The 27,907-nt window shown below is 40.2% G+C and overlaps 1 protein-coding gene across 3 annotated transcripts in view; it reads right to left on the minus strand.

Moving 5' to 3' along the window:
* The window catches only part of elna (elastin a), a 46,633-nt gene extending 28,428 nt beyond the window's left edge, over positions 1-18,205 (minus strand). For all 3 annotated transcript variants that reach the window (XM_041941224.1, XM_041941223.1, XM_041941222.1), the window contains exons 1-5: positions 17,943-18,205; positions 7,214-7,267; positions 6,510-6,557; positions 5,363-5,461; positions 5,028-5,048 (exon numbers count right to left, since the gene is read on the minus strand). In XM_041941224.1, the coding sequence (XP_041797158.1) occupies positions 5,028-5,048; positions 5,363-5,461; positions 6,510-6,557; positions 7,214-7,267; positions 17,943-18,018 (298 nt within the window). In that variant the 5' untranslated portion in view covers positions 18,019-18,205. The remainder of the gene's footprint in view (positions 1-5,027; positions 5,049-5,362; positions 5,462-6,509; positions 6,558-7,213; positions 7,268-17,942) is intronic.
* Positions 18,206-27,907: the final 9,702 nt, after the last annotated feature.

A 27,907-nucleotide genomic window follows, 5' to 3' on the forward strand; every position in this document is an offset into this window, starting at 1 on the left:
TGACAACATTACATTGCATGACACTTAGACTTAGTATGTATGTGTATGTACATAGTGTATGTACATACACTATGTAACCCTCTGCCCCTTGCATTGCACATTTTGATCAGCTACAGCTATACTCACCCAGCGTGAAACACATACAACGATTATCAACTTGCAAAATGAAATACCATCTGTAAAAGGAACTCTCAGCTCCTTCTGTAACTCAGAAAACATGGCATTGCTTACTACAAATCCACAAAACAGGCCCTCGGATCTAACACACTTCAGTCCACTTCTACTAATGACTGCAACACAGTCGTTCAACCGGTAATCCGTCTTGATGGACTCTTAGGGAAATACGAGCAAGAAACTTCTCCATCAGTACATAAACAACACTTTGCTGTGCTGCCAGATGGACAGGGATAGTGGTCCATGCTCCAGACCTGCTGGAAAACAAGCAGGGGAGAGGTTATGAGAGTATGCCAAGTGATGGCTCATCAGCTAGTGCGGTGAACATGGAAGAAAATTACATTGGTGGTAACGTGTTCACTAGAGAACAGCCATGCAAACATGACACGGAGCAGGCTGGTGAAAGACTGGGGAGCTGTTACTGAGTCATTGAGTCATCAGTTCAATGTGGGGGGAAAATACCACAGTTAGAAACTGTAATGTGTGGCATGCGTGACTGATTAGACACCAGTAAAAACTAATAAAGCCCCCATCTTATCTTGCTTTACGCCAATATCGTTTTAATTCTTGAGATGAATTTGTGAGATTATTGAAGGCCTTAACAACATGTGGTGACATCATCCAAGATAAATTGTTTGGGAAGTAACAGGCATTTCCAATGTTAACAAACAAGCTGTGTTGGCTGTGTGTATACTGGATGGGCTGAGTTGAGTGTGGGGGTGTTGTGGCTCTGATATTAAAAAGCCTCCTCTCCAGGCAGTACAGCTTCTAAGATATTGAAAGCCTGACGCTGATATACGATATAAAACAAGTTGAGAAGAGGCGGAGGAAAGATAAGTGTTTAAGAACAGATGAAAATGTCATCTTTCATATAGTTCTTTTCTCTGAATAAGCGGCACTTAATTTATGGTGCGTGTCCGTGTGCTGAAAGAAATACTGTGTGTTCCCAAGCCGATGTCAGGATACATATTCAGTATTTATGTGTCTGCGCGCACGTGCTCACACTTCTAATTACACACACATGAAGACCATAAACATATTTACATACACTCACAGTGATGCACAGTCACATGCAGATGCTTCCAGTCTCTGACAGCTCAGAGGACAGGTCTAAGCTCCAGTAATGAAAAGCATATGTGCTCCGGGAGACTAAACCTCCTCTAAGCTCATCTTCTTTTGGCTAAACACTTTCATCCTCACCTCAATCTATCAGTCTCCTTTCTCTCAGCAAGCTCTTTAAGTATGCGTGTTGACCGAATGAATGTGCATACAATGTGTGTGTGTGTTTGTGAGTGGTGGCGTACGCGGATGACACATACAGTATACGATATGTTCTTAAGAGTTATTGGTCGTTTCCGTTCTCCTTGCTTCACCCTGTCTCCTCTCTGTCCTCCCCATATCCATTCTGTCTTTCCATTTCTCTGCCTTTCCTCACTCCTCCTGCTGTGAAGCAGACAAGCACACTTTGTGCCTCTTCAAACAACGACCCTGAGCTGACCCAGAGGTTTTGAAAATGAACCAAAGGAATCAGGTATGCCGATCATCCGTGCATTTTAAATCACAGAGAGATGCACATGAAATTCAAAACGATTCAAAGTTTGTACTTTAAAATGACTGGGTGGGGGGTGAAATGAGAGTTTTCTTGGTAACTGTACATGAGAAAGAGCCTGATGCACCAGATGGTTTGTTACACAGAACCATCTGGGAAGTCGTCCTTGGAAACTGTTTGGAAAAGGGTAGGCACTTTAAAAAAAAAAAAAAAAAACTTGGCAGATGATTGGACGAACCATCTGTCTATCCTGGGCTAATTCAAACCCATCAGATCAACCACATGTTGTAGTAAGACTGTTGCCTAAACCAGTTGGGAGAAGTTTCAAAATAGTCAAGTGGTGGTTGCAGGCTGTGAAAACTCAAACCGTTCTTCGTATTTTCTGCAGTCAGAAGCTACAGCTCTGTTCAACAGCTTGCAGAGGCATGTCGCTGTATTGACCAATGTAACCCATCACTTTAAACTATACTGTATGTGTGTTGCAGTTTTTACAGGCATGGCTTTATCTTGAAACTAACTGCTGGGCTATTTTTACAATTTTCCCATTACTTCTCGTTGCTGTGTTTATTCTGTGGCAGTGGTGAGCCAAAATAAAGGTGAGATAGCACATAAGACATAAAAAGTGAGGATCATATACACTAAATAGCCAGTTTAAAAGTAATGCAGTTCACCTATTGCCTTTTGCTGAGAACTGTTAAGCTGACAGCCTTCAGATATGTTTTGTTTTGTTCTCGAACCAATCACGGAAATTAGTTCAAGAGCGCCTCGCCAAAAACCGTCTGGGCTGGTCACTTGTGGAGTATCTGCTTGAGTTAGCTGCTGCTGATGGGAACTTGAGGCAAGTCCCAAAAGACCCGCCGCCAGCCAGCCATCAATTTCTTTCTTTTAGTTAATTCATGGTAGGGATGGACAAAATATCAGAAACACAATGGTGACTACAGTATTTCATCCATCTAATATATGATATCTACAATCTAGGCAGAGAGATGCTTAATTAAACTGCTTACAGATTCTAACTGCTCATATTTTGAGTGCTCTGAGACTGATATGGTCTTGTGTGACATGCTCTTGTTTTTAGACAGTGAGAGAACGATGGGATGGACAGCATGTTATTAGTCATTCTATCATCTTCAATTTGGAGAGTCGACTGGCAAAGTAAACATGGACACATACTGTAGATATCCCACCCACACACATCCTTTCTCAACCTAAAACAGACTATCGTAATGGTATAATAAAACGACAACAACAGTGAAAACAGTAACCTCAATGTTTCTTGTTAACTGCCTTCACACTGCCTGAAAGTGACAAGAGGCTAGCCTTCGAAAGCCAAGTTTTGGCAATCACATCATGAGGATTGAATCCACCTTTGCCTGAGGGAACACAGGAAAGGAGATGGGGTCCAACAGCTGTTCATAAAGAGAAAGTTCCTCTTTCCAGCTTTCAGTGTTGTCAAAGCTGGATGCTGACAGGCTTCACAATTAGTGTAACATTTACAAGGTCTTGCATGAGCTACGCTGCAATTCACTGCAGTCACGCTACTCACATAGCCAGCTGCTGTTCTCCATTACTGGCCAGGCAAGGTGCATATCTGTGGAATGCAATGTCACTGCTTTGCTTCCACATAAGAATGAATGGCAGCTCTCCTGATGAGTGTGTGTTTGAGTGCGTCGAAGAGTAGCGTTTGCATTAGTTTCTCTTTGGTAACAGAATCCCGCTTTATATATTAAAGGTTAATAAAAATGGGTCAACAATTCTCCATATGCTGGTAGTACAGAATTAATTCTGGCATTTTTCCTGTGACATAAGCCAAACACTGACTAACTGATGCAGATGGATTCAACCTGCCATTGTGAGAGGCTCGCCTGCTGGTGAACTTAACATGTATATTTGTATAATATGGTAAAATTCATACTTGTAAGGTATATAGAAAGTTGTCATGTCCAAATCTGGACAGTTTCTGGCAATATTCTGATGGATGGAAATGGCTGATATGGAAAGTCACTGATGGAAACGCACATTCAATCATGAAGCAGAACATATTACAGCCCCTTAGTGAAGTCTCTCCTTTCATAAAAAAAAAAAACTGTAACCTTAGCTGACCCATAGCTGTTCTCTCTGTGTTTTCCATACAGCAGAGGTTAGTATGGAGCGTAGGAGGGAACACTCACACCCAACTTGCTCTTATTTCAAGAACACAAGGAGCTGCTTTTAACATCATTTGCCTTCCGTTTTCTCACTAATGTAATTTCTGCCATGTTCGCCTGGTCAGGGAGCGGGAGAACTCATGCATACAAAAGCCAGAGCCATACTTTCCAAGCTGATCCCAGCCAAAATCAACTTCCACCGAATACTTGATATTAGGTCATTTTCACAGAATGGCTTTCCTGCAACTCTTGTTGGAGGGTGGGGTTGTGGCACTCCAGAGGGACCCTTCTGTAACCTGCTCCATGTGTTATCAGGACTATAAGATGATTGCTTGGTTCCTTATCTTTCTAAACACATAGAGGTAGGCCGAGATTGTATCAGCAATGCTTACAGAATTTAAACGATGGCTAAACATTGCTAAAGCACCAGTGCAGCTCAGACCGTAATGCGGCAAAGAAAAATATTTACTGTACTGTATCAGAGAGAAGGGCCGTGGTAAATTTCAACACGGAGGTTTCCAGATATTGTAAGGGTCTAACATTACAATAACATTAATCAGTGCTCTGGCACCATTGTTTGGCAGGCGTTGATGGCCGTTTGCACTCTGCCAATCATCACTCCCCAATACAGCTAAGGTGTAGGAGTGGAGGAATCTCTGTATGGTCCCACCCAGTCAGGACGCCCCAAACAGCTGCCAGGCCAGTGTAAACCAACCCTGACGAAAACACAGGGTGATAAGAAAAACTTGGTGACAACCAATCAAAAGACTGTTTCTCTTTTGTGATTGCCCTGCGTCTGTGCAGGTCTCCCTATTCTGTTAGTGTGTGAACATAATGCTGTCTATACATTAAGCAACTTTACCCACCCCATACCAATACATTCTATTTCCTTCCTTTCAAGGTGCTTATAACAATGTATGTTATGAATGAATTTTCCATGTTTTAAAGAAACAAAATCTGCATCTATGATATTACTGCTTTGCAGCTATTACTCTATTATTTAAACTGAGAAACAACACAGGCTTATTACCTCATCTTAAACTTACTAAAATTATTTTACATCCTATTTTTAGTATACTATGTATATACAACATAAAACCTGCCTATTCTATTACTTTACACAAAACACAATAACATACATCAATGTTTCAACGTACCTGGTTTAGGGGCCTTTCCACCTTAAAACAAGTAAGAGAAAAAAAAAACAAAAAATATGTGTGAGGCTATGCTTTTGCCTTGTAATGTCAAAACATTTTCAATAATGATTTACTGTGAAACCATTTTAATTTGGTCTTCATATGATTTCATATAGTCAAGATTCCAAATGTCACTTCACAAGACCTTTTCATGTGTTACAGGTACCATACACAGTTTTCAACAGGCCGCTACAATTATATTTTTTGTCAAATGTGTTTTTCTTTATACAGAAGGGATTGATGTCTGTTTTCAATTACTGCTTTTCAAAAGTTGGGGGAGAAGGGCCTCTTCATACCTCCTCCCAGTCCTCCAATGCCCACGCCACCAGAACCAACGCCTCCTGGCACCAAACCACCTGGGCCCACACCGCGTCCTCCACCTCCATAACCTCCGACTGTCAGTGTCAAACAGAGACAGGTGTGATTGTGGTCAGCACTGTCACTGCCGTGCTGTAAACATTTATCATCTGCTAACAATGTTCGTGTCATGTCGTCATGTCATTATGGTCATTATTTACGGTTGGAATTGTTAAGACCACAACAATAACTCTTGTTGACCACTGAGTTTGCATGAGGGAAATGTGCAACAGGCCTCAAATTTCCAAACCTCAAAATGTCTTCCAATAAACTGGCTTGACAAAAGTAGCTGGCCCTGAACGCATTGTTTATTGCCACAGCAATAACCCTAGGATTTAATTATTCCTAGCATGTGGTGGTGTGACAAGGAAGTCTCACCATGTGTTTCTCCCAGATCTGACCAAACCAAAGCTGTGTTGACAGCGAATTTATCTTCATTACAGCAATCTGTTTCTTCTTGTTTTTGTTAACATTGATGTGCACTGTTGAGTGCTTGAACTCTAGATTGTCTCACTCAATACAACCTGCAAACATTGAACAAACAACGTTTAACTCACAATATTAGAATATCACAATCAGTTCTTCCTCCAGTCATGGCTTTAGTATTCATAGGTAAAAAAAAGGTGCACAGGGTCGAACTTGTTCAACAAATGGGAGCTGAAGCCAAGCCAGGACGCTGCCTATGCTTGGCAAACTGCTGCTAAAGTGGAGAACTGAGTATTTGCTATGGATGTGTGAAATGACAAACACAAAACAGAATATCTGTGGCTGTGCATTAAGCCCAATGGAGGCAATGGCCATTTGGACAAGACAACTAGAACCCTGAGAAAGCAACACTGCTTTCAGGACTGAGAGATCAATATATGGAGAAGTTTTAATTTATTATTACAACTTAGACAGACTGATTTCATATTTATATCTATCTTTATTTATATTTAACAACATAATTTGCAACATAACAGTTTCTTATATCCAAATCACTGAAACAGTAGTGCATGCACCAATTCATGATAAAGATGAGGCTGTTCTTAAAAATGCATTCTATATATGGGAAAGAATCCTAAATCAAATGTCTCTCCTACTCACCTGCAGCTTTTGCTGGTTTATAGCCTGCAGGGACTCCTCCAGCAGCTCCTTGTAAAACAACAATCATACAGAGTATTGAGTTATGGTACTCCTACATGCAGTGGTGTGTGAATGGACATTTTTTTTGGCCGAGCAATTCTTCACTTCACCAGCTGACATTCGTGTTACTTTCTGTCAGGACACCAGGAGAACATGTGACATTTCATAGATGTATGCATTGAAGTTTTTATATCATGTTGGAGCAGCGGTCCATACAGAAATGTGTTAATTGTGAACATATAGTAAATACTAGTAGTAAGATATGCTGTACACCACGCATGTATATATGTATGTATGCGTACATATATTAGTATTTGTGCTGAATTACTTAATATTTCTTATAGGACACTGTCTCACCCTCCAATATTTGTGGTTGTTGAGAAACTGCAACGTTGGCAGTAGGAGTGCAGCATAATTACACCACAACTGGATTCTTTTTTTAATCATTTTATATTTCATGTTCTGGCACATTTTCTTTACCTTTAGCTCAATTTCAGGTTCACATTCTGATGTTTTCTATAGAAGAATTTTTAGCACAACCTCTGGTCTACAGTAGTATAATTGAACTGTTGTAGCTCTGCTGAAGACAAACAGACTGTGTTGTTCCTGTTTTCTGCATTATTTTTGATTAAACTATCCAGACAATTCATTGGAAGCTCTGTTACCTGGATAGAATCCAGTTCCTGGTCCAATCCCAGCACCAGGTGGTACATACACACCTGGAACACACAACAGAGAAAGCAAGAGGTCACCCTCGATCACCAACACGTGTGACACTAGCTGAAAGTGTGGCCAAACACTTCTCAGCCATTAATGATTTTTTGTTTTGTTTTTTTTATTGCAATGCTTGTAGCAGCATTTCTACACAATGACCCCATTTATTAGATAAACATTCTCAAACACTTTCATCATCTGTGACCCAGACAGCCAAACTGAAATCTGTCCTTGGCATACACATCTGCCCCAGTTCAGAGCAGTGATGTGGTGCACAATGAAACGTGAACACAGCAGCTCCAGCCAGTGAGTGAATGCAAAAAAAAAAAAAAAAACTTTATAGGCTTGATTAGGAGAAAATTCCAATAGTTTTCATTCTGATGAGGTATTGCAGTTGGAGACATTCTTTCAGAAAGTGGCTGCAGCACTGTGGACATCCTTAATCCCGAGCTACATCCCCTAGCCTCCTTTCTCGCCTGATTTCTGGCTTCAAGCCAGAGCAACTCCTGCGATGGTCGTTCTGGATCCCAGACATGGTGGCCTCATGTGTGGAATGAATATCAACAGAAATAAAAGAAAGGGAGGATGAAAAAATCCTGCAGTTGTTCTGGGAATACTAACAGCTAAATCCAACGGGACCGGTGAGCTAAGGCCAAAATTACAAAGTTATATTTTTTGAGGGAAAAACCTGGTTTATATCACTAAAAGCACAACGCAATGGAGAGATTGGGGCTGCAGGATCCCAATGGTTATGTTTAATAGCTCTTACATGTGTTAGGAGGCCAATTAATTTAAACCACATGTCAAAGGTGTTCATGTGTTTATTAGCGAATACTGTGTGAACACTGCGCTTTGAGTTCTGTCCGCTGAGTGTGGCCATTAGGGGAGGAACATTACAAGGTATTACTGTCTGATCTAGTTGAATGAAAATACATGACACATCCCTTTGAAAAATACCAAAAAGGAAACATTTATCTCCAGTTTAAGTAGGCCTGCTTATTGCTCCATTTCACTGAAGGTGCCTTGGATCATTTCACTACGAGGCTGTGACACACAACATATGAATGGGTTTGTGCCACCAAAACATCAGTGTTCTCTCTGTTTTACCGCTGAGTTTAAGAAACGGAGCAGTCAGGGACAGTCGATGGCAGAAGTCAACTGTCGGATGGGTTGTGAAGATACATTAGCATATACAAGATACTGAGAATAAAGAAGTGTGGGATGACTGGCTTGTAAAGAAAAGGAGCAAGAGAGCATGCCTTCATTTTGGGTAGAAAGTTACAAAAATCTGAAAGTTAACACAGCAGTATCTGAAAGTCCTGACATTATCATACCAAGCATCATTGTCATATCTACTCAGATACTCCAAAGAGGCACTCAAAATATGAACAGGTGAAAACATTTGTCTGTTTTACTTAAAAAGCAGTGTGCCAATGGGGGTTTACAGAAAATGGTCATGTGCAGTGTGGGTGAATATGCCATAATTTATTTTTTTCAGCGTCAGTGTAAGTGGGAACAATTATGGTGGCAGCTGGCTTTGGACAAAAAAATAAAATAAAATAACTCAGTGAATGAACAGATGAGAGGGAGGCTGCTGTCTAACTCATCCTGACAGGGAAGATCTGAGAGCTGGATGATGGTGGAGCTGATCAGATTTCTTGAGGTTTGGCCTTGCAATACTGAGGACTGACTGAAGACAACTCAACTCCTTCAGGCTCAAATAAAAATTTGGAATAAATAATAATGTCCAGGGTTCTGCATTTGATTATCAAACAAGTCAATGCAAGTAATGTGTGTGTGTGTGTGTGTGTGTGTGTGTGTGTGTGTGTGTGTGTGTGTGTGTGAATGTTTGTGTGTCTCTGTCACTTTGCCCATGCCATTGGCTTCATGGCAGAGATCTCAGGTGCAGGCACCACAGTGATTGTTCTCAATTCTGCTCCTTCATTTCACAATCAAAAGGAGGATTTCCTGTCTCGGCACTGCAAGTGAGGAAAGCGGGAGTGTGTGTCTGCTCCAGTTTTCCTTTTGCTTAGAATCCCATCGTGCTACTGTGCAACTTTTACAGGGTGCATTAGGTTCACTGAAGCCATGCATCCAAATATGGCACACGCTGACCTCTGCCAAGTGACCTGATCTACCTCAATAAATTTGAAGATTTCTTAATGATTGTCCTAATTATCGTCATCAGCATCTAATGCTTACGTTCCTTATAACCCAGCCAGGTCATGGGAATGTGCTGGAATGTGTGCGAAGGACAACACGGACTTGCAGAGCACAGGGGATTAGATGAGGCAGAATTTATTTCACAGTTGACTCCAGTCAAGAGTTTGCCCTGAGTGTTTGTGATATGATTAATGTTGGTTTATAAAAACCCTGGGAAAGAAGATTTGAAAATGTAGTATTAGTGATCTAAATTTTGCTGAAACAATGGCTCATCTACTGAAAGATGACAAAGTAAGAATGTCAAACACAGTCTTATGTGTACAAACCTAATAAACCTCAAGATGACAAACGAGAAGCCATTACTTAACACTATATTAATCAGCGTGGGGCAGGTTCATTCCCCTGGAACACAGCAAGAAATGTGAGAGAATTTTACAAGTTGTTAAGATAGACAATGTGGAAAAGGAAAGACAAGCAAGCAACAATAAACAGCCTGTTACAGTGTTCGGAAATAAAAAGTCATAACCATTTTTGCCATCAGTCAAATACAATGACGGTTATGAACTGAACAGGATTTTTTTTTTATTGTTGTGGTTTGAGCCCAGAGTTACTCTGAGTGCATTTAGAGGGTGATGATGCACATGCACTCACAGGAATCCTGACAGTGATTTGAATTTATCATCACTCCACTTTGCATTTGAACGTGGTCCAACTGCAGGGCTCACAGTTGACAGGGTGTCAGTAAGCCAGGAATGCAGCCAGTCATCAGCAACAGGGAGATAAGTCAGCAGATATGTAAGGTACATAGACTGAGATTGAGACACTGACGCTACCTGAAAAGTTTTTATGTCAGTCACGGTGTGTATCTAGAACAAGTATTGGGCCTGTCGTATAAATCTTTTTCCTTTCAAAATGCTCAAATGTGTTTCACATGAGTTACTGATGGGCTGGAATTTGTGTCTCTCTTTGCCAACACAAGAGGGGCCCATGTGGGCAACCCTCAGTCCCAAGTGTGACATCTGTCTGTTGTCATGTGGAATAAGCATAGACTAGTGAACATTTTTAAATAATAAATTCATTGTTTTTAAATTTTAACAATCCCATCCCACCACGCACATCCCAACCAAGCAGTAGGAGTAGCTGCTGCAGGAAAAAGGATAATTCACAGCCTTCAGCCGGGGCAGCGGGGCCCGGAGAATGGGCCCCACTCTTAGCCCACCCAAAGGTGAACAGGCACAGGGTTCAAAAACTTCCCATCAGCAGTCAACTTTGCATGAATCATGTAAGCAAAGATGGATGAAGGAAGAATGTTTTAGGACTATCTGAACTGACTTTGAGGTTGATTGCTGACATGCATACCACATGTTGGCATAACTAAAAGGGTCCCCATACAGTGTAGTAAGAAGAGCTGGTGGACAAATCTCAGTGTTCCCACTTGGGTTGCCCAGATTTCAGCTCATGTGTAAACCCATAGGGATGTGGTGGACTGTGTGTTTGCAGATGAGTACCCAATCCAGTCAAAATCTGAGATGAACTCAACATTATTTATGTTAAATGCAGATTTTCTTTTGTCTTAATGTTGAGTTCTTGAGCTCAAGTCCACTTACTCACAGCACACCTCATGTAAAATACTCCACCAAACAATATTAGTCCTGAAATTCTAAGTATCAGCAATGTGTTTTAGGGTGGATTTTCATGAGGGAAAATCTTATCACCACTGAGACACTTTCCAATCATTATTAAATCCCAAATCTAACTAGGCAGCAACATTGCATTAGAAATGTCACAATCAGAAATCAGTTTCCAGAGGATTCAAATTCATATTTATACAACACAAAGAGAACAATGTGTGAAAAGCTCAAAGGCTTAGATAAAAATCATTTTCATACACAACATATGTGCTTGCAAGTGTTTTGTTGTCTCAAATTCCCTTGTTTTGAATTTTGATAAAATGACGTAGTCCACAAGACCAAGCTAACAGGTGGACAGGACCGCGTCCAGCGCCTTGTATGTTTACTTTTGCATCATGTCATGTTTTGAGTGTCGGCCCAGAAAGTAGGAAGTGACATGTTTATCAACTGTTTAGCTGGCAAGATAATTTATTTCATATTTTGCCTGAGCATCAAAACTGGCGATACAGCCTCGAGAAAAAAATACGAGTGTGATTCAGGGATCTATACAGAAATTACAGCCTATGTGGAAAATTTATACTGGCTTAAAGCACTTCATTTTAAGGGGGACATGGGTTATTGAGCTCACAAATAATGACTGAATAGAAGTAAGGAAATTGTAAGTCAGAACTTGTTTTGTTATTAAATAAAACCAAAGCCAATGACGGGTTTTTCCGTAGTACCTCCCATGTTAATGACAGTTTTTACAATTGCTCTTTGTGACTTGAAAGAGTTTCGCTTTACCTCATTTACAACAAGCTGGTGAGTAATGTGACATTTCCACGACCCTGAGCTGCGGCTGTTCAATAATTGGCCGTTTACTAACTAATCAAATGCCTAAGAGAAAACCATTTACATGATACTTACTGTAGGCATGCAAAACAAACTCATGTGAGCACAAACACAACACTCGCATACGCAACATCACAGAAGTTAATTACAGCATTCCCTATCTTTTACAAAACGACCATTACCATTAATGATCACAGTGATGCACTTCGTGTAGTTTGGGAAGTCCGAAAGCAATGTGTTTACACCACTTCAGCCACTTGACGTTTACACAAATCTGCACCACTATTTCCATCACTTTGAATAAAATAAAAAAATGTCTTGGCAAGCAAACAACTGTTTTCTGTGTTCAGACGTATCCAAAACCACTGTCCCACAAGAGGGGGTTTGGTTCTCTCTTCGTGGAAAGCTCTCATACTGCAACCCAGAGCAACAGTGCAGTGAAGCAAACACTGTGGTTCCTGGCACCCTTACGTCTCCCGTTATCAGACATGTGACAGCTGGCCTACTATCAGTCACCCCTTGCACTGTCTATTTTCCACAGCATGGCGGAGGGTGGAGGAGGACAGTGCAGAGCATCAAAGAAAGTAAAAGATTTAATGTGAAAAACCAACTTATTCGCCTTCACCTTCCCTTTCTATACTTGCCAGCCTCGTGTCTGTGACACGTGTCTGAAGCAGAACATAAGTTTGAGGAGATATAGATGCCAATATTTCAATGACTAAGAGCATCTGATCTAATTTTGTCATTGTTCAATTGCTCATCTTTGGGTATCTTGGGCAAAGCCTTCCCACTGGAAGCTGACAGGAAATCATTACAGGATTAGGAAAGATGTGTCTTTGAAACTAAAAAAAAAAAAAAAAAAAAAAAAGGTTAGCGACAGCTGTGAACTCTGTAAAAGTATTTCAGAGCTGAATACACTGAAAGAATAAGCCATGGCCAGCCATGTGAAATCACAAAAAGCTAGTGGAACAAACAGTTCACATTATGACTCCTTTCCAGAAAGTAATTTATGCAGTCGTATCATACAGTAGAACTGGCACAGTTACAGGTGCAATGTCAAAAAACCCCGTAAAGGGCTACATTCACTATTTGTTTATATAATTTCCACAATTTCATTTGCCTTCTCTCATGCCTTTGCATAAAACATCCATCAGATGTGAAGTGTCAAACTGAATCATCAGTCAGATTTATGAAGATATTGACATTTTTCCTACTTTACACAGCTGAATGGGGGAAGTATAAAATCTATGATTTATGTGAAGGAGAAGAGCACCTTCATCATCAGTCCAGTCCAGTCTGCAGACATTTTTTAAGCGTATGTGGGGATTGAACATGTTCTCCAGTAGTTGTGCTGCAAAAAATCCAACAAACCAGTTACAGACATGCAGTTCTGTCTGGTTTAGACCAGCTTACTCATGCAAAAGACCTAATGGTGCTTTACTCCAACCCTCTCCCACAAAAAAAGTGAAAGTAATACAACACAACATACATGTTTTCACGACAGAGGACTTTGATTATATTGACGTAATGTGTTTCATCCGAATTTCATTTTATTACCATCTTTTTAGTTCATCATCGGTTGCAGATTTCTATGTGTTCATGTTGTTTGTAAAGCTAGAAGAGCTTGGACATCAGCAGGCAGCAGTGGGTCAAGATGAAAACATTCCTGACAGGAGCCATTTCAGATTGCTGGCCTAGTGAGACTGCTCCCAGCAACTAACAGTCTGGTGAGGGCTGATGTAGAGTGGCTGGAATGAATCATCTGAGTTAATGTGCTTCTTTGTTGAAGACTTGGCACTGGTTGACTGCAGACCAAACATCTCTCTGGGAGATGCTAGGACTGGCATTTATACAGAACCAAAGAGTAAGAGCTGAACTAATTATTTACTGATACAAGTTCCTAGCAATGGTGAGGATTCACTACCATGTGAATGCACTCACAGTAATTATGTACATACTGTATCTACATATGCAAGAGTGATGTCACTGAGAAATCAGCAGGCCTTTGAGTCATAATAATGTTGGATCACAAATCAGTCATCCATTTATGAAGGATTGCATTAAAGAGTCCATCACGATTACAGAGGTAAGATTACGGATAGTAAAAAATGATGTGTATAGTGCTAAGGAGTTGTACCCTAGACATTTGCAGTGCAGTCCTTTTGAAATATGTGTCTATTAAATCAACTCATCCATCCCAAAGATCTAGTCTGATCCCTACAATACTCTTTCACAGGAGTTACAGTAAAAATGGTGAAAGGAAAACCTATTGGCCAAAATGTAATCGTTCCTGGCAAGGGGCTTTGATGCAGAAAGTGACTTCCTGGCCAGGCAACATGCTTTGATGTACAACTGCAAACTGTGGATGGAATTCTCCAATCTCTTCACACTTTCCCAGGACACGTGCCAGAGTAAGACATGAATACATGGAACAGTTCTTTCACAATAGCAAACCCTGGTCAGGCAGTGCCTGTAACCAAAAGGCTCCTTCTCAAATGAGCACCGAATGAGGTCACTTTACTGTAAATTACACCAAAGACCTCAACATCAACAAATTAAAATGCCTTTGTGGGCCCAGCATTGAAGAAGCTAAACAAATTGAACAAAAACCTCACTGAAGAAAAACCTATGCGTCTTGCTCAGACGGCACTTCAAATGATCTATTTCTTTAATTGCAGTGCAGAGTTGTTGAGCAGCGAGATGCCTATGTGTCACATTAATCCAGTATGCTGTGGTTGGCGCTCAACCCTGCCAGGAGAGGGATTAGAGCAAGAGAGGTGTCCATAACACACGCTCCCAGTAAAGCCTGAAGCACCACTTGCTCGGGGAATCAAGACAATCAGTTTGGTTATCTACCAGCAACGCTGGGATAGTGCCGTAATTCATCATTGGTTCATCAGCCATGGCATGCAATCCAGTCTGCGCTAATTTCGTTTAACTTCACCAACAGCCAGGCGATTGTCACTGATTAATGCATTAAATTCCTCTACAGTCTCAGAGCTGAACCTGGCCAATACCAAATGAGGCAAGCCGGTTTCCAGCAGCATACAGCCTCTTTAGTGCTTCGGAGACTGTGAAAGAACAGAGCAGCTATTTTTCCTTCTTCATCTCCCACTGGCCTCTGCTCGTCAGAACTATTAACTGCGTCCGTCATAAAAGCCAAGCTAATGACTTTGGCAAAAGTCCACCAGTGTGGTTGTCTGGAGGAGTAAAACATATTTCATGTCAAGGTAAGAAACAGAGATGTGGGACACTTGATTCACTCTGGGCATGTCAAACTGAATTTAAAAAAGAAAATTTTTATCAGGGAAGTGTGGTATAAGCTTGATTAAATTATTAAATTGAGGAATTTATTCAAAGAATCAATCGTCTAGACCGGGGTTTGACGCAGTTATCAAATGGAGCAATAAAAAACAGAGGTCACTGAGCCCAAACTGCGTCAACACAAATTTATTTTGATAAGAATAACATCCAGCTCGCTGTATCCATGTGACAGATGTTTGTTTGTATAATATAAAGTCTGCCTCCTCCATCGTACAAGGGAGAACCAACAAACATACTGCAGTACCTGCACAAGGTCACAGGGTAACATGACAGGGGGCATATTTATTAACAACCTCCTTGCCAGATGTTTCCTCTAGGACTGTAACTCATTTACACTTGTCGATGGAAAACATTCAGACAGGCTTTGCACTCCATCATAATTCAAGAGGTGAATTTCGCAAGTATAAGAGGCGTTTTCTGTGCAGCGCCATTTAATGAGCGGATTGGGTGTTAATGAGGTTCATGTTACTCACAGATAATTTACCCTTGGACCATGTTGAGAATTTGTTTTCCAGGCTAGAGTGCACTGACACAGATGGAACTACTTTGAGCACCACAGAAAAGTTTGATATAGATGGATTCAACACTCACTTGAGATCAAAGTTGTGCTGCTAAGCCAATATTGATATTTGTTGGCTCCTTTACCTGCTATATATTTTGCCTGAATGCACCTCAAATCTCAACTGAAATGCAGCTGGCACAAAAAAGTTAGATCGAAAGACAAATGTGCTATGAGACAGAGGGAAGAGGAGCAGATAAATTTTTAGATGATACAATCTATGACCTGACAGAAACAGACTTGGTAGACTTTGTCAATAGGAGCAAATTAGAGGAGGCAAACAAAGCAGCTAGGAAAAATGAGACTTTATATGGACAAAATATTTCTTTTAGGAATCTAAGCATCTGAACATACTTGATCTGAAGGGACACTTGGATACTGGAAGATAAGGAATATAAACAGCTGTGACTTTTAAGCAAATAAATACAGCAAGTCATTGACTTGACTCCAGCATACCCAGGCCCAGATGCTAAACATGTTTTCCAGTTGTGGACTGAATAGCACGGAGAATCTCAGCCAAAAAACAAACCAAGAACCAAATCAAAGCAATGCAGAAAGGGGAGAAAAGGCAACCTCACAGGTTGAATGAGAGTGGGAGGAAAGACATGCTCACAAACTCTCTCTCCGTCAGCCTAAAATCATACAAGCCGTAACAAACAGTAAATAACATCTCAAATCTGCATGTTGCCGCTTCTCGGATTCTGGCCCGAACAGAACTCTAATTTTAAGACAAGACCCAGTCAAAGCTGTTAAGGTGACACTCACATACGCTGTCTTTCCACCTGGGAGTCCATCCGGAGTGAATTTACACTATGTGATTTCACTAAGTGGAGAGATGGACCAGCTGGAACCTCCACTTCCTGACATGTTATAGGATAGGGTCTGCAGCCATGTAAACATACACTACGTGTGCATAGTGTGTATGTGTGTCACATGCAATTTAACTGTCTGAAATACATTAAAATATGACCTAATAATACAGACGACCACAAAAATGGATGGTTGCTTGTTTAAGAATTAAATTTTAGATTGCACACACACACTAATGATATGACTGGGCAGCATTACTACCTCGCCAAGGAGGTTAGAATTTTTGATTCAGGTTGTTTGTTTGTCTCTTTGTTTTATGGAATAAGTACTGGCCCGATTTCCATGAAACTTTGTGGATGGGTGTAGCATGGGCCAAGGAAGAGTCCAGTAAATTTCGGAACAGATCGGAATCATGGGGTAGGTACAAATTTTCACTTTCATTAACATGCAAAATAGGGCATTTGGCCTTGGTGGAATGAATGCCATACATCTTAAAATCCAGTAGATGGTAGTAAAGTTCAATAGTGAAAAAAAAATAGTAAAAACACGATGACCCCATATCACAATCCACAATCACAGGTAACAGTTATCCTCTAAGCTAGCCTGAAACAAGTGTAGATGTTCAAACTTCTAAAGAAAGCAGTCATTATGGAGCACTAAGGGACAGTGGTTCCATGCTGCAACTAGTACAATTGTAACAATGCCAAAACTGTAACAACACAAATTTGCTTATCATACAAGAGTGGGCTATTGGTGGAGGTCTACGCTCTCAGAGTGCCCCTCTAGTTATTAAATTATGATGCAGAGTTATACGATAAGCCGTAGACAGTCCTTAACATGAGCTCTCTATGAAGCAAAGAACAACTTCCTTTCTATTTATTACGGTGTCTTCTTCAACAGTAGTGTGATGGAAGACCACTATTCAGGGGTTCTGTAAGGGGAGCCAGACTAAACAATCTTTAATTTTCATGACTATACCATAGGGGGTTTATATTGTCAAGCTATTCAAATTACCTAAACAGAAACACAGTAATGGAATTGCATAATTTTTTTAAAATCAAAGCTTGAATTTAGCCAAAAGACACAAAGTTAGCACTAAACACTGCTATTATTGCATTTAAATGTCCAATGCAACAGATAAATTATATATAGTTTGCATATTATATAAAAGGTTTCAATTAAAAGAAGTGAATGTGCTCTGTGATACTTCATACCTGCTAAGCATCAGCGAAGCTTTTAATTATTAGATGTTCAGTTTTAGGGGACAAAGAGACATAAACACAAAAAACAACTGCACCTGTTCTAAGGCTGTGATTGATGCAGCAAAGATTATGGCTAAGCTCACCTCTAGCACACACTTACCTCCTTGAAGAGAGGGCTGAAACAGTGCTAAGAGGAAGAGTCCACAGAAGAGCAACAGAATGTTTCTGTTAGCCATCTCGCTCCAAAATGCACCACCCCTCTCCCGATCAGCTGGTTTTACTCTCTTCTAACTAATTACCACAAGCCCGATGTCTTAAAGAACGGATAAAAAGGTGAAAAAAGGGAAAAGATATGGGACTCAACGTAATTAGGAGAGGGCAAAGACTCTGGTTCAATGGATCACTTTGCTTTTTTCCTCCTCTATGTCTGGTGTTGCTGTTTTTATTCTGGTCACTCCTGCCAACAGTACAGACGCTGCTGCCAGCAAGGAAAGAGAGAGTGAGGGAAAGAGACACACACACACAGAAAGAGAGAGAGAGAGAGAGGAAGAGAGAGAGAGAGAGAGAGAAAGAAAGACAACCCCCCCCTCCATCCAGAAGGAATTGAACTGTCTGCCAAGCATTTGCATGGATACTGAGCGTACTTATCTATAAGAGTCAAGAGAGAGACTGAGGAAGAGCAAACCACATACCCAGATAATTACCTGTTCTCCATTGCTCTAATTTTCAGCTGGTTGGTTTTCAACACAAGCACTAACATCATTTCGTGCTGTTTCTCTTAAGCAAGTGATCCATAAAACTTTGAGGCAGAAGGAAAAGAACACAGCAACTATCAGCATGTGTCCACAAAATATCAGAACAAGACATTACAAAGTCGCTGGCTGCATGAATTAACTGGAAATAGCAGTACACCGTGCCTGGCAGTCCATGCGTGGAAGCCAGTCACAGGGGTTCAGGCAAAGAAATGAGAAGACTGTCGGCATCACACAGAGATGACAGAGAGCAAAGAACCTGAGAAGCATCAGCCTGCTATTCCATGCAGTCTCTTACCCAATTCACCAGGATAATTGTCATTGTCAGTCTTGTAACAGAAATCGTGGAAGTAGAGCAAGGACAAACCTCAATGCATTCTCAACTTTAGCGGGCTTTAATGACTGCTGGAACTGTACTTTTGTGAACAGGACCTGACAGACTTGACCGCTGTCAAAAACCACACAGTTTCTTCACTGCCAGTGTGTTTCTAACAGTAACTTCAGAGTAGAGATCACCAATCCTGCATATGGCTTCAATAACTGTTTAATGGGTTTCCAAAGTCAGATTCAGCATTGTGGAGAGGGATCCTCTCTCCTGCTCAGACACGTACACCAGAGTTCACCTGTATCATCACACCAAAACAGACGGCTGGAGCTTTATTTTCAAGAGGGTAAAACATTTTTGGCAAAGCATCATCCCATTCTGACATATGCCTTTTAATGCACTGCTGAAAAAAACCTCACTAAAGTTTCAAGACTTCCCTTTATTTACCAAATATGATATCAACGAATGACTTTAAAATAACTTTGTAACTGCTTCACCGATTAACCGCTTCACAGAGTTTGTGTCGAGGGGATTTGCACTGGAGTTCTATCACTAATAGGACACCTGTTGATGCAAATTTTGGCTTCACATGTCTAGCCATTACTTTGGAAACACCTCAGCACTGACTAGACTGTCATTGTCCATCTTTTTGTTCAGCCCTGGGACACATTTTTGGGATTTCAAGTAGAAGAGGTTGAGCAGAGGTACTTATTACTGGCAAGAGCTGTAGTCTAAGTCATTACTCTCTCAGACACAGACCTGACAGACTGGGCTATTGCACACATGCTAATGGCTTCTGCTTTCCAAGACACACAGCATCCTTCAAAGTAGTGACATCCACCGTTACTGTTCATATTCCCTCATGCTGATTTCCTTTAAGTTAGGTCAGCCGTCGGAACAATATCAGCTGTTCAGACTGAATGCAAAACATATTTTCACTTGAAATATAAAACAGTCATACAGCTACAGAAAAACTTGTATTTTTCACTCAAGAAACTATTTCCATTCAAGCCAATGCATCGTCTCCACAATTTGTGCAGCATAGAGCAAATCTCTTTCTGTTGTAGCTTACATTTGTCAGACAACTCATTTTCTGTTTACACTTATTGTTAACACACTTTTAGAGACCTATGTACAGCATAGTGCCATTATCATCCTAGTTACTTAAGTTAATGAAAAACAATTTATTTATTGATGACAAATCACTTTGTTTCTACCACATACCGAGGTACTGCAAAAACAATGCCAAGCATTATCTGACTGAACCTAAATCACAGTAAATACAAGGGTTTAATTGACTAGACTATGTCATGGAGATGTCAGATGGCAGCTCAATTATTACTGTTACTCTCAAAAAGCTCTTGTACTCAGGCACATATACATGAAACTGTCATGCATTACCATACATCATACAGCCGCATGTAAAAAAAAAAAATGAAGTGGGCCAGCAAGTAAAAACAATGAGCAGCCAGACTTGGTTATCAGCTTAGCAGTAGCAATGGGTTTATTTATAAGCGCACTGAATTGTTTAGATTTTATTAAGCTATTCAATTTTCTCAGGGCACACCTGAGATTCCATAGAGTGCATAACCACGGCATCCATAGCCAATGGCAAATTATAATTGCTCACAATATTCCTGTGTCATTCATACCGGAACAATGATTTCAACGTGTGAGACATCTGGTTTTCTCAACGAGCCCATCAGATACATGACAAACCCACACTGACTAATTCCAAGAACTCTATTATAGTCAATAACAAGGAAACCTCTGAAGTGCTTTCATCTCCTATGATTATTTACAGTAAATCATTAGGAACAAAAATCAGGAGGACACTGACCTAATGCTGTATCCTGCATGGTACTATTCATTCCATGTCTGATTTAAGACCAAAAGCCCCAGCTGACTAGTATGTTTGGGAAGCAGAAGTGTATTCTGGATGAGAGTAGTGTTTTTCTCCATTTATTTGCGAGTCTAAAGGTCTATTTTAGCTCATGTCTGGTACTTCTCCTTTGGGCTGAGCTAAATGGTGTTTTTGCCAAAAAGGCTGAGATTAAACATAGACTTTGGTGAAGGATGACGAGAGGTCACAGAGAACGCACTGTTATTAATTATACCATGAACCGTGGCTTCTTTATAGCAATTACGTTGCTGTGATAGTTCAACAAAGTGTAGGATGTTCTCAGTTAACTAGTGCGACTTTGACTGCCATTGAAAAATGTGTAAATTCATTCATTTAATGGCATTTGTACTGTACCTTTCAGTTTAAAATTAATGGTATGTCATGCATTTCACAGTGACAGCATTACTGTAGAAGTAAAAGTATCGGGGCTCACACACCAATTTAGCCGCTATGCAAATGAGCAGTTAATAAATAAAATCAAGCTTGTTCTTTCACCAGTCCCAGGTCACTGGCCAATCATAGCCACTGATTATGAGCCTGAAAACACTGAAATCAAGAGGATGATTTGCTTCATGTACCTTAATCTCTATGACAGTTTGGACCTTCTTTGTGTCTTTGTCACATTACATTGTCCAGCATGCCAGAACATGCAGGCATCCTTAGTTCTCTCTTGGAGACGACCAAAGATTACAAAAGACCCATGCTTTAATGGCTCTGCATCTGCAGGCACAGTTGGCAAGTACGTTTGGCTTTGGTATAAGGGAAATTAAGTCTGTGAAGACAACTTTTGAGGTCATTGCCAGAAACCATATCAACTCACTGAGGTAGAAGTATATTAAATTCCAAGGAACTGGAGGCTTTAATTACTAACAGACATACTACTTCTATGCTCTAAAATGTAATGACTGAGTTTCCCCAATTCAGCAACCAATTTGAGATCCGCCTTGCAACTCAAGTCAGTTGCAATGTTCCAGTATAATATTAAAATAACCTGGTCCCACAGACCAGTTGGTGAAGTTACTGAAATGAACCAGAGTCTAGGAGAGTTGTCAATACAATTATGACAAACCCACTATCAGTCTGAATTGCTGGTCTGCTATTAAATTTGGGAAGTAACATGTAACAGCTTTAAATTTACATTTTCTGACACAAACCAATGGTCAAAAAGAACATTTTCTCTGTGTCTGTGTGTTCTTGCGGGACACATCAGCTGTGGTGACACCATGGCACCACCACCACCAAGTACAGCAGGATGTGCTTCAGTATTAAGCACAGGAAGAGGTACTTCCCGTCAGTATTAAATGCCATGCACGTGTTTTGGTGAACACAGACACAGAGTGAAATGATTTTGAGTGAGAGTGATATACAAATGCTGGGCTGCCACAACCAATCCATTTACAAATTGGACATTGCTTATCATTATTCAATGTTTAATGTACAGATGTGGGGTGGTAGTCTGGATTCATGGGCAATTTATTACTTTGATTTGCTGGCACTTCTGCATAGAAAGGGTGATATCCACTTTGAACATGTTTACTCCATGCAAGTTCATTCAGTTAGTGTATATGTAACATATACATATAAACAGATTAGCATTATTGGTGGTATCCACAATGAACTGACTTTGTTGCCTGAGATGATCTCAGGTTAGACGAGTTTGCTAATACATATGGCGTTGTTTTCTTGTGTATTTCTTGTAGCATGAGGACAAATACTGTTTAACACACTACACATGGACTACTATTGGTATAATCAATGAACCTTTGTTCAATGGGTAAGTGTTTACATCTTGCTGTGGGGTGCTGTACTGGATCAGCTCTGAGATCGTTATCATGTAATAATCACAGAGTGAAGTTGGCCAGCTGTTTCGGTTTTTCTAGCATAATATGCACTGTGGTATGCAAAAGACTCCTGGATCTTCTTTTGATCTAAAGCTGACACTGTGCAGATTGGTTTGAGACCCGTCCATGCATATTTGTTTTAAGCTACCAAAGAACATGCTAAAAGTCAACTGCTATTGTCAGACCTCAGATGAAGGCATTCTTTCAGCCTATGTCTACTGTTTTTGAGTGAACACCGTCACAGACTGGTAGATAAAGAGTGCACTGGTGCAGTACAAACATCATTCATTTAATGGCCTGTGGTGTCACCAACACACACAGACAAGTAGACTGGCCTACCTCCAGAGTGTGATACACACATCCAGACCACACTCCAGATGTGGTTTCTCTGCAGTTAACATTGCTCTGTATATGAAGCAGGTTCCAGTGAAGATCAGACCCAAGCCCAGGGAGAACTGATGAGTTCTGGTAAGGGCCAGACCAGGCACCAGGGTGACTCACATTTGGCATTACAATCTTCAAGACTCCAACTTTAGGAGAGCTTTGCATGCACTCAAGTAAAACATCCAAGTCTCTATGTATCCGTTCTCCTTCAACCATTGCATTAAATTCACTACAAGGGCTTTAATCGCACATATGATGAAGCCAGGTTAAGAGTTTGTTACATATAGAATAAAATAAAGCTGATTTTGAATGTAGGCTTTGTTATTATGACCATTACTACTCAGTTTATGTGTAGCTTCTGTTTCATAGTAGGATTGGATTGAAACTCAATGATTCATCACATCATCCTTTAAACTTGACCAGTGTACTGAAAATTATTTCCATCATTAGTTGTTTGTACAGGTTTTCATGAAAAACAAACATAAAATACATTTGGAAAAAATAATTAACCCGCCGTAACTATTGCATCAAATGGAATTTTTGAATCTGCACAATGGTTTCCACCACCTCAGTCAATTACAAGAAATAGTTACCACCAAAAGTTCTCACCTTGGCCTCCATTCTATCAAAAAGCAAGCAGTACTTGCAGGCTAAAGCAATGACACAATTCACAGTGAAAATATATGCTTGAATATTGATATAATGTTTCATTTTTGGCTTATCAGAGTTTCTCAGGCTTTCTGTGGGACTCAGGGGTTGGCAAGTCTGGCTATGTGCCTCACAGAGTGAGAGAGAGTGTGGGCAGCAGAATTCATGGGCAATATAAAATGCAGACGAAACAACTTCTCATCATGGTGTCCAGCAACAGACATGCTTAGGATACCACAACCATTAAGTGAGATGTTAACAACGTGCCGTTGTGGTTTGTACCTAAGATGTGGGAAAACAATTACGTGAGGGCAAAATTATCAGCATTCCCATACATTTCACCAACTTTTCACAACTTAAAAAGCAAACCCTGAGGTTATCAAGGAACAACAAAAAAGAAATTTCCTGCATGTACAGATCAAAGTAAGGTACGTACAAAATACCTCTAAGTGAAATTCAAACCCATTTCTCAGGACTCAATTAAGTGCAGTGGCACTCATTTCCGACAGGCACACTAACACACTTCCTCGACATTGTTATAACTTCCTTATGTCCCCCATAACAGAGCTCCAGGGGCCAGCTCTGTGGCCAACAGAAGGGAGTTCACCACATGTGATAAGTACTAAGTACTTCAGTTTACTTACTGTGTGCTCTTAGTGTGTGAACATGAATCAATGGTATTTTCATAAAGGCCAATGGAGGAAAGACTGTGACAAGTTGGCCAAATCCAAAGATAAGGCAAGTTCTCACACCAAGTCAAAGAGGGTCGCCCTAAAAGGAGACACTTTCTAAAAATGTGCGAAACAATCATAACCAACCAAGACATCCATTCAAGAAATGTACCTTTGTAACCTGTTGTGGCTCTCTCTCTCTCTGTTTCTGCTTCTGTGCCCACTCCTCATCTGACAGTATGTTGAGTGCTAAGAGAAAGAGTACATAAGGTACTCTAGTTTTACAAGATGTGCATGCATGCCTGTATATGCGTGTATGTTTGTGTGTGTGTGTGTGTGTGTGTGTGTGTGTGTGCAGAAAATGGAAAAGCTGTGTCACTTGGATCTGTATGCCAAGTAATTTCAGTTATACTGTTAGTATGGCAAAAGCAGTAACATGTCGGTATGTTCTGGGGTTAGTTATTAGTTTAGTTCATTTCATAAGGCACAACCAGTTTGAGTGTCACATGAGCTCATGGTCTGAGGGTTGCTGTCCATTGCATTGTTCAAGACTTATCAGACCATCAAACTAAAACAATGAGCTGACAGCCACTGAGAAACTGTAATCCTCACTGGGGTGGGACAGTCAGTTAACTTTGCAGGAGTAATTTGATTTAATGACATTACTTTAAATATTGCTTAAATAAGCTTCACTCAAATTCCTGGCATTTTAATTATGAATAAAGTTCTTGGATTCTGCACTGAACTCACAATGCAAAATCAGTGCATATTAAAGGTATTGCTCTTTCTATAATGTTCTGCAATAAGTCATCACAGTAAAAGACACAAAGACAATTCAGGCAAACTTAATGGCACCTAATGAGAGATAACAGCACACTGAATCACGGCAGCTGGATTCCAGTATCAACACAGCAAATGATGGCCATCAACCTTGAATAAGACAGGGAGAATAGAAAAACAATATTTTGAAAAGGGAAAACAGTTAACCAAAATACTGCCTCAATCTATGGTATATGAAATAATGAATGACATCAATATCAAATAAATCACTTTTTTCTTTTGCTATTTTTTTCACTATCATTTTAATATTTTATTAGTTTATTTTGTGCCTTTAAGTCCCAGTCAGCTTGTTTACATACTCATCGCTAACCTGCTAAGTCATATGTAGCGTGCACGCTTAGTGTTGATGTGTCCTACACAACTTAAAAAGTAGCCTGCAAGTGCGTTTCAATTTATTTTTCTATTTTTCACATCTCTTATCTATCATTTTGTATTTGCTATAATAACGCTAGTCCATTTCACCGATATCTATTGGCTCTTAAGTATGCCCCATGAGCTTCTTGTATTACATTTAGTTGGCAAACACTGAAAGGCAATAGTAGAGGAGCATGTCTCTTGACTTTGTCTTGGCACAGAACATCTATCCCACAAAACAACAGAAACACCAGCGCTTATTGATGAGGGTTCCTTTAAACTGTCAGAAAGTCCCATGAGACATGAAATAACTGCTGCAATAACTAGTATTATTAAATAATTATGTAACTGATACATCTCTGTCTGACATGGTTCGGGCCAACAATATGAACTCTTTTATAAGTGGAAGAGTGAACAATGACAAAGTCTGGAAACAGGGAAACTGACAGAACTTCTCTAGTGTCATTGACTATATTTACAGTCCATGTAGACATACTTATTTCTTAATATATAATATAATATGAAATGTTGAAATACTCCCTAAAATACATCCCTTAAAATGTCCATATGTTTAGTTATAACCAGGTCATGTAACCTGGTTAACCCTTATACCCTGAGTACACAGCACTGAAAAATTGCTAAATTAGAGCATTGAAGGAATTTGGCATACTATAATAATGCGGGGAAAATGTAAGGAAGTTTAGGAGTAACTTTCTAAGTAACTGAGCTTTCAAATAATAATAAATAACCTCAAGGTCAAAATTAGCTAAGAATTCACTTAAATTCCATAAGCTTTTGGTTGAACACAAAGCCACAGCCTGTGTCACACAAAGTGAGGCAGAGCTAAAAATCAACAGAACAAAAAGATGGAGTCATATGAAAGAGCACACAAGAGTTTTGGGACAGACTACTTGAAATAAAGACAGCATTGCAAAAAAATAATAACCGGTAGCATATTCTGACCACACAGGTAGACAAAAAAATACAAGTTCTTCAAGCAATCTGAGGAAGAGAAAGGACAAAATGCATATTAAAGCCTTTAAGTATATTGTACTGTGCAATTCTCACCATACTTCCCTTTTTCAACATTATCTCCTCCTGTATATTGATGTAATCCTGCTGTCTAGTATGCTGTCAGAGAAGATAACATGCTAATACAACACTACCACTGATAGCACACTAAAGTGGTTGCAGTGCAAAGTTCATTACTTGTTGCACACAGTCAGCAAATGGACCCCTTCAAAAATACTTGAATTAGTTTTAGATATTCAGTACTTATCCTGGGCTGGTAAATTCACACTTTTTTGGGCCTATTTTATTATGCCCATTATGCATTTTTGACAATACAAATCTGCCCATCTAAGACTGGTTGTAAAGGCACATAGGCCTGCTCTGTAAACCGTGTATGTTCTGTTGAAAAGTCATTGCATTCCCTGTGAAGCTGCCAAAAGTTGCATGCCAGGCCGGATGTTTACCTAGAGTGAGATCACGTCAGATAAAACCCCAGCACTTCCACCGCCACAGTGTAGCGTATTACTACAATAGCACAGGCATCTAATGCACATGTGTAAAGTGTATATAAATGCAGGTTTTGACACAGACATCGAGTGTAAATGACAATTCCACAAGGCCCCAAATATATCACCTTCCAACTTCTTGGTGGTTCTGTCTTTCTTTGTCTGCCAAAGTTTCAAATTTCACAACTATTCTCCAAAAGCTGACCATTATTATGATTATGTACAATTTGGGAGAAAAGTCCATGTACGCTTCATGTATCAGATAAATACAATAGCTAGGCTGAATACATACTGCCCTGAGGACAATCCTTGTTCTAGTTTTGGTTGGGCTTCAACCTGCAGTGCGGAACTTTTGTCTCCCCCCTCTGGCAGTGAGAGTAATAACACACACACTGGTGTGATGATGTACTTACGACACCATAGGCTCTGCCATACTCCCACATTACTGTAGACTACTCCTTTCCTACTGTGCTCCCCACTTCAGCGGTGGACCAGTGCAGGAATTTCACCACATACACCTCTTCTAAAAAATCCGGTACACTGCAAAATACAGAGAGATTTACCTGGCGGTGATAGGCTTAATCAGCATTGTGTGAGCTCATTCAGCAAATGCTTGAAAATGTAAAAGTCCAGTGTAAATGAGTAGTGCTGTGAGTGCACTAAGGATGCAGCAATTTAACTTGTCAGTGTTCAACTTAGGGTTTGAAGCAACTACACTGAAAAACCCTGGTGAAAGAAATAGCATCTTCAGACATGACTTCCTATAACAATGTTTTTAAACATGGTGTTATTTCCATGCCATGAAACAGAGAGTGATGGGACATTTAATATTATCTGTCAACAGTATATTGAGTCCCAGCCTAATAAACTGCACAGTGGACCTATAAATT

This window comes from Chelmon rostratus, chromosome 7 (genome assembly GCF_017976325.1).
Source record: "Chelmon rostratus isolate fCheRos1 chromosome 7, fCheRos1.pri, whole genome shotgun sequence".
NCBI classification, from domain to species: domain Eukaryota; kingdom Metazoa; phylum Chordata; class Actinopteri; order Chaetodontiformes; family Chaetodontidae; genus Chelmon; species Chelmon rostratus.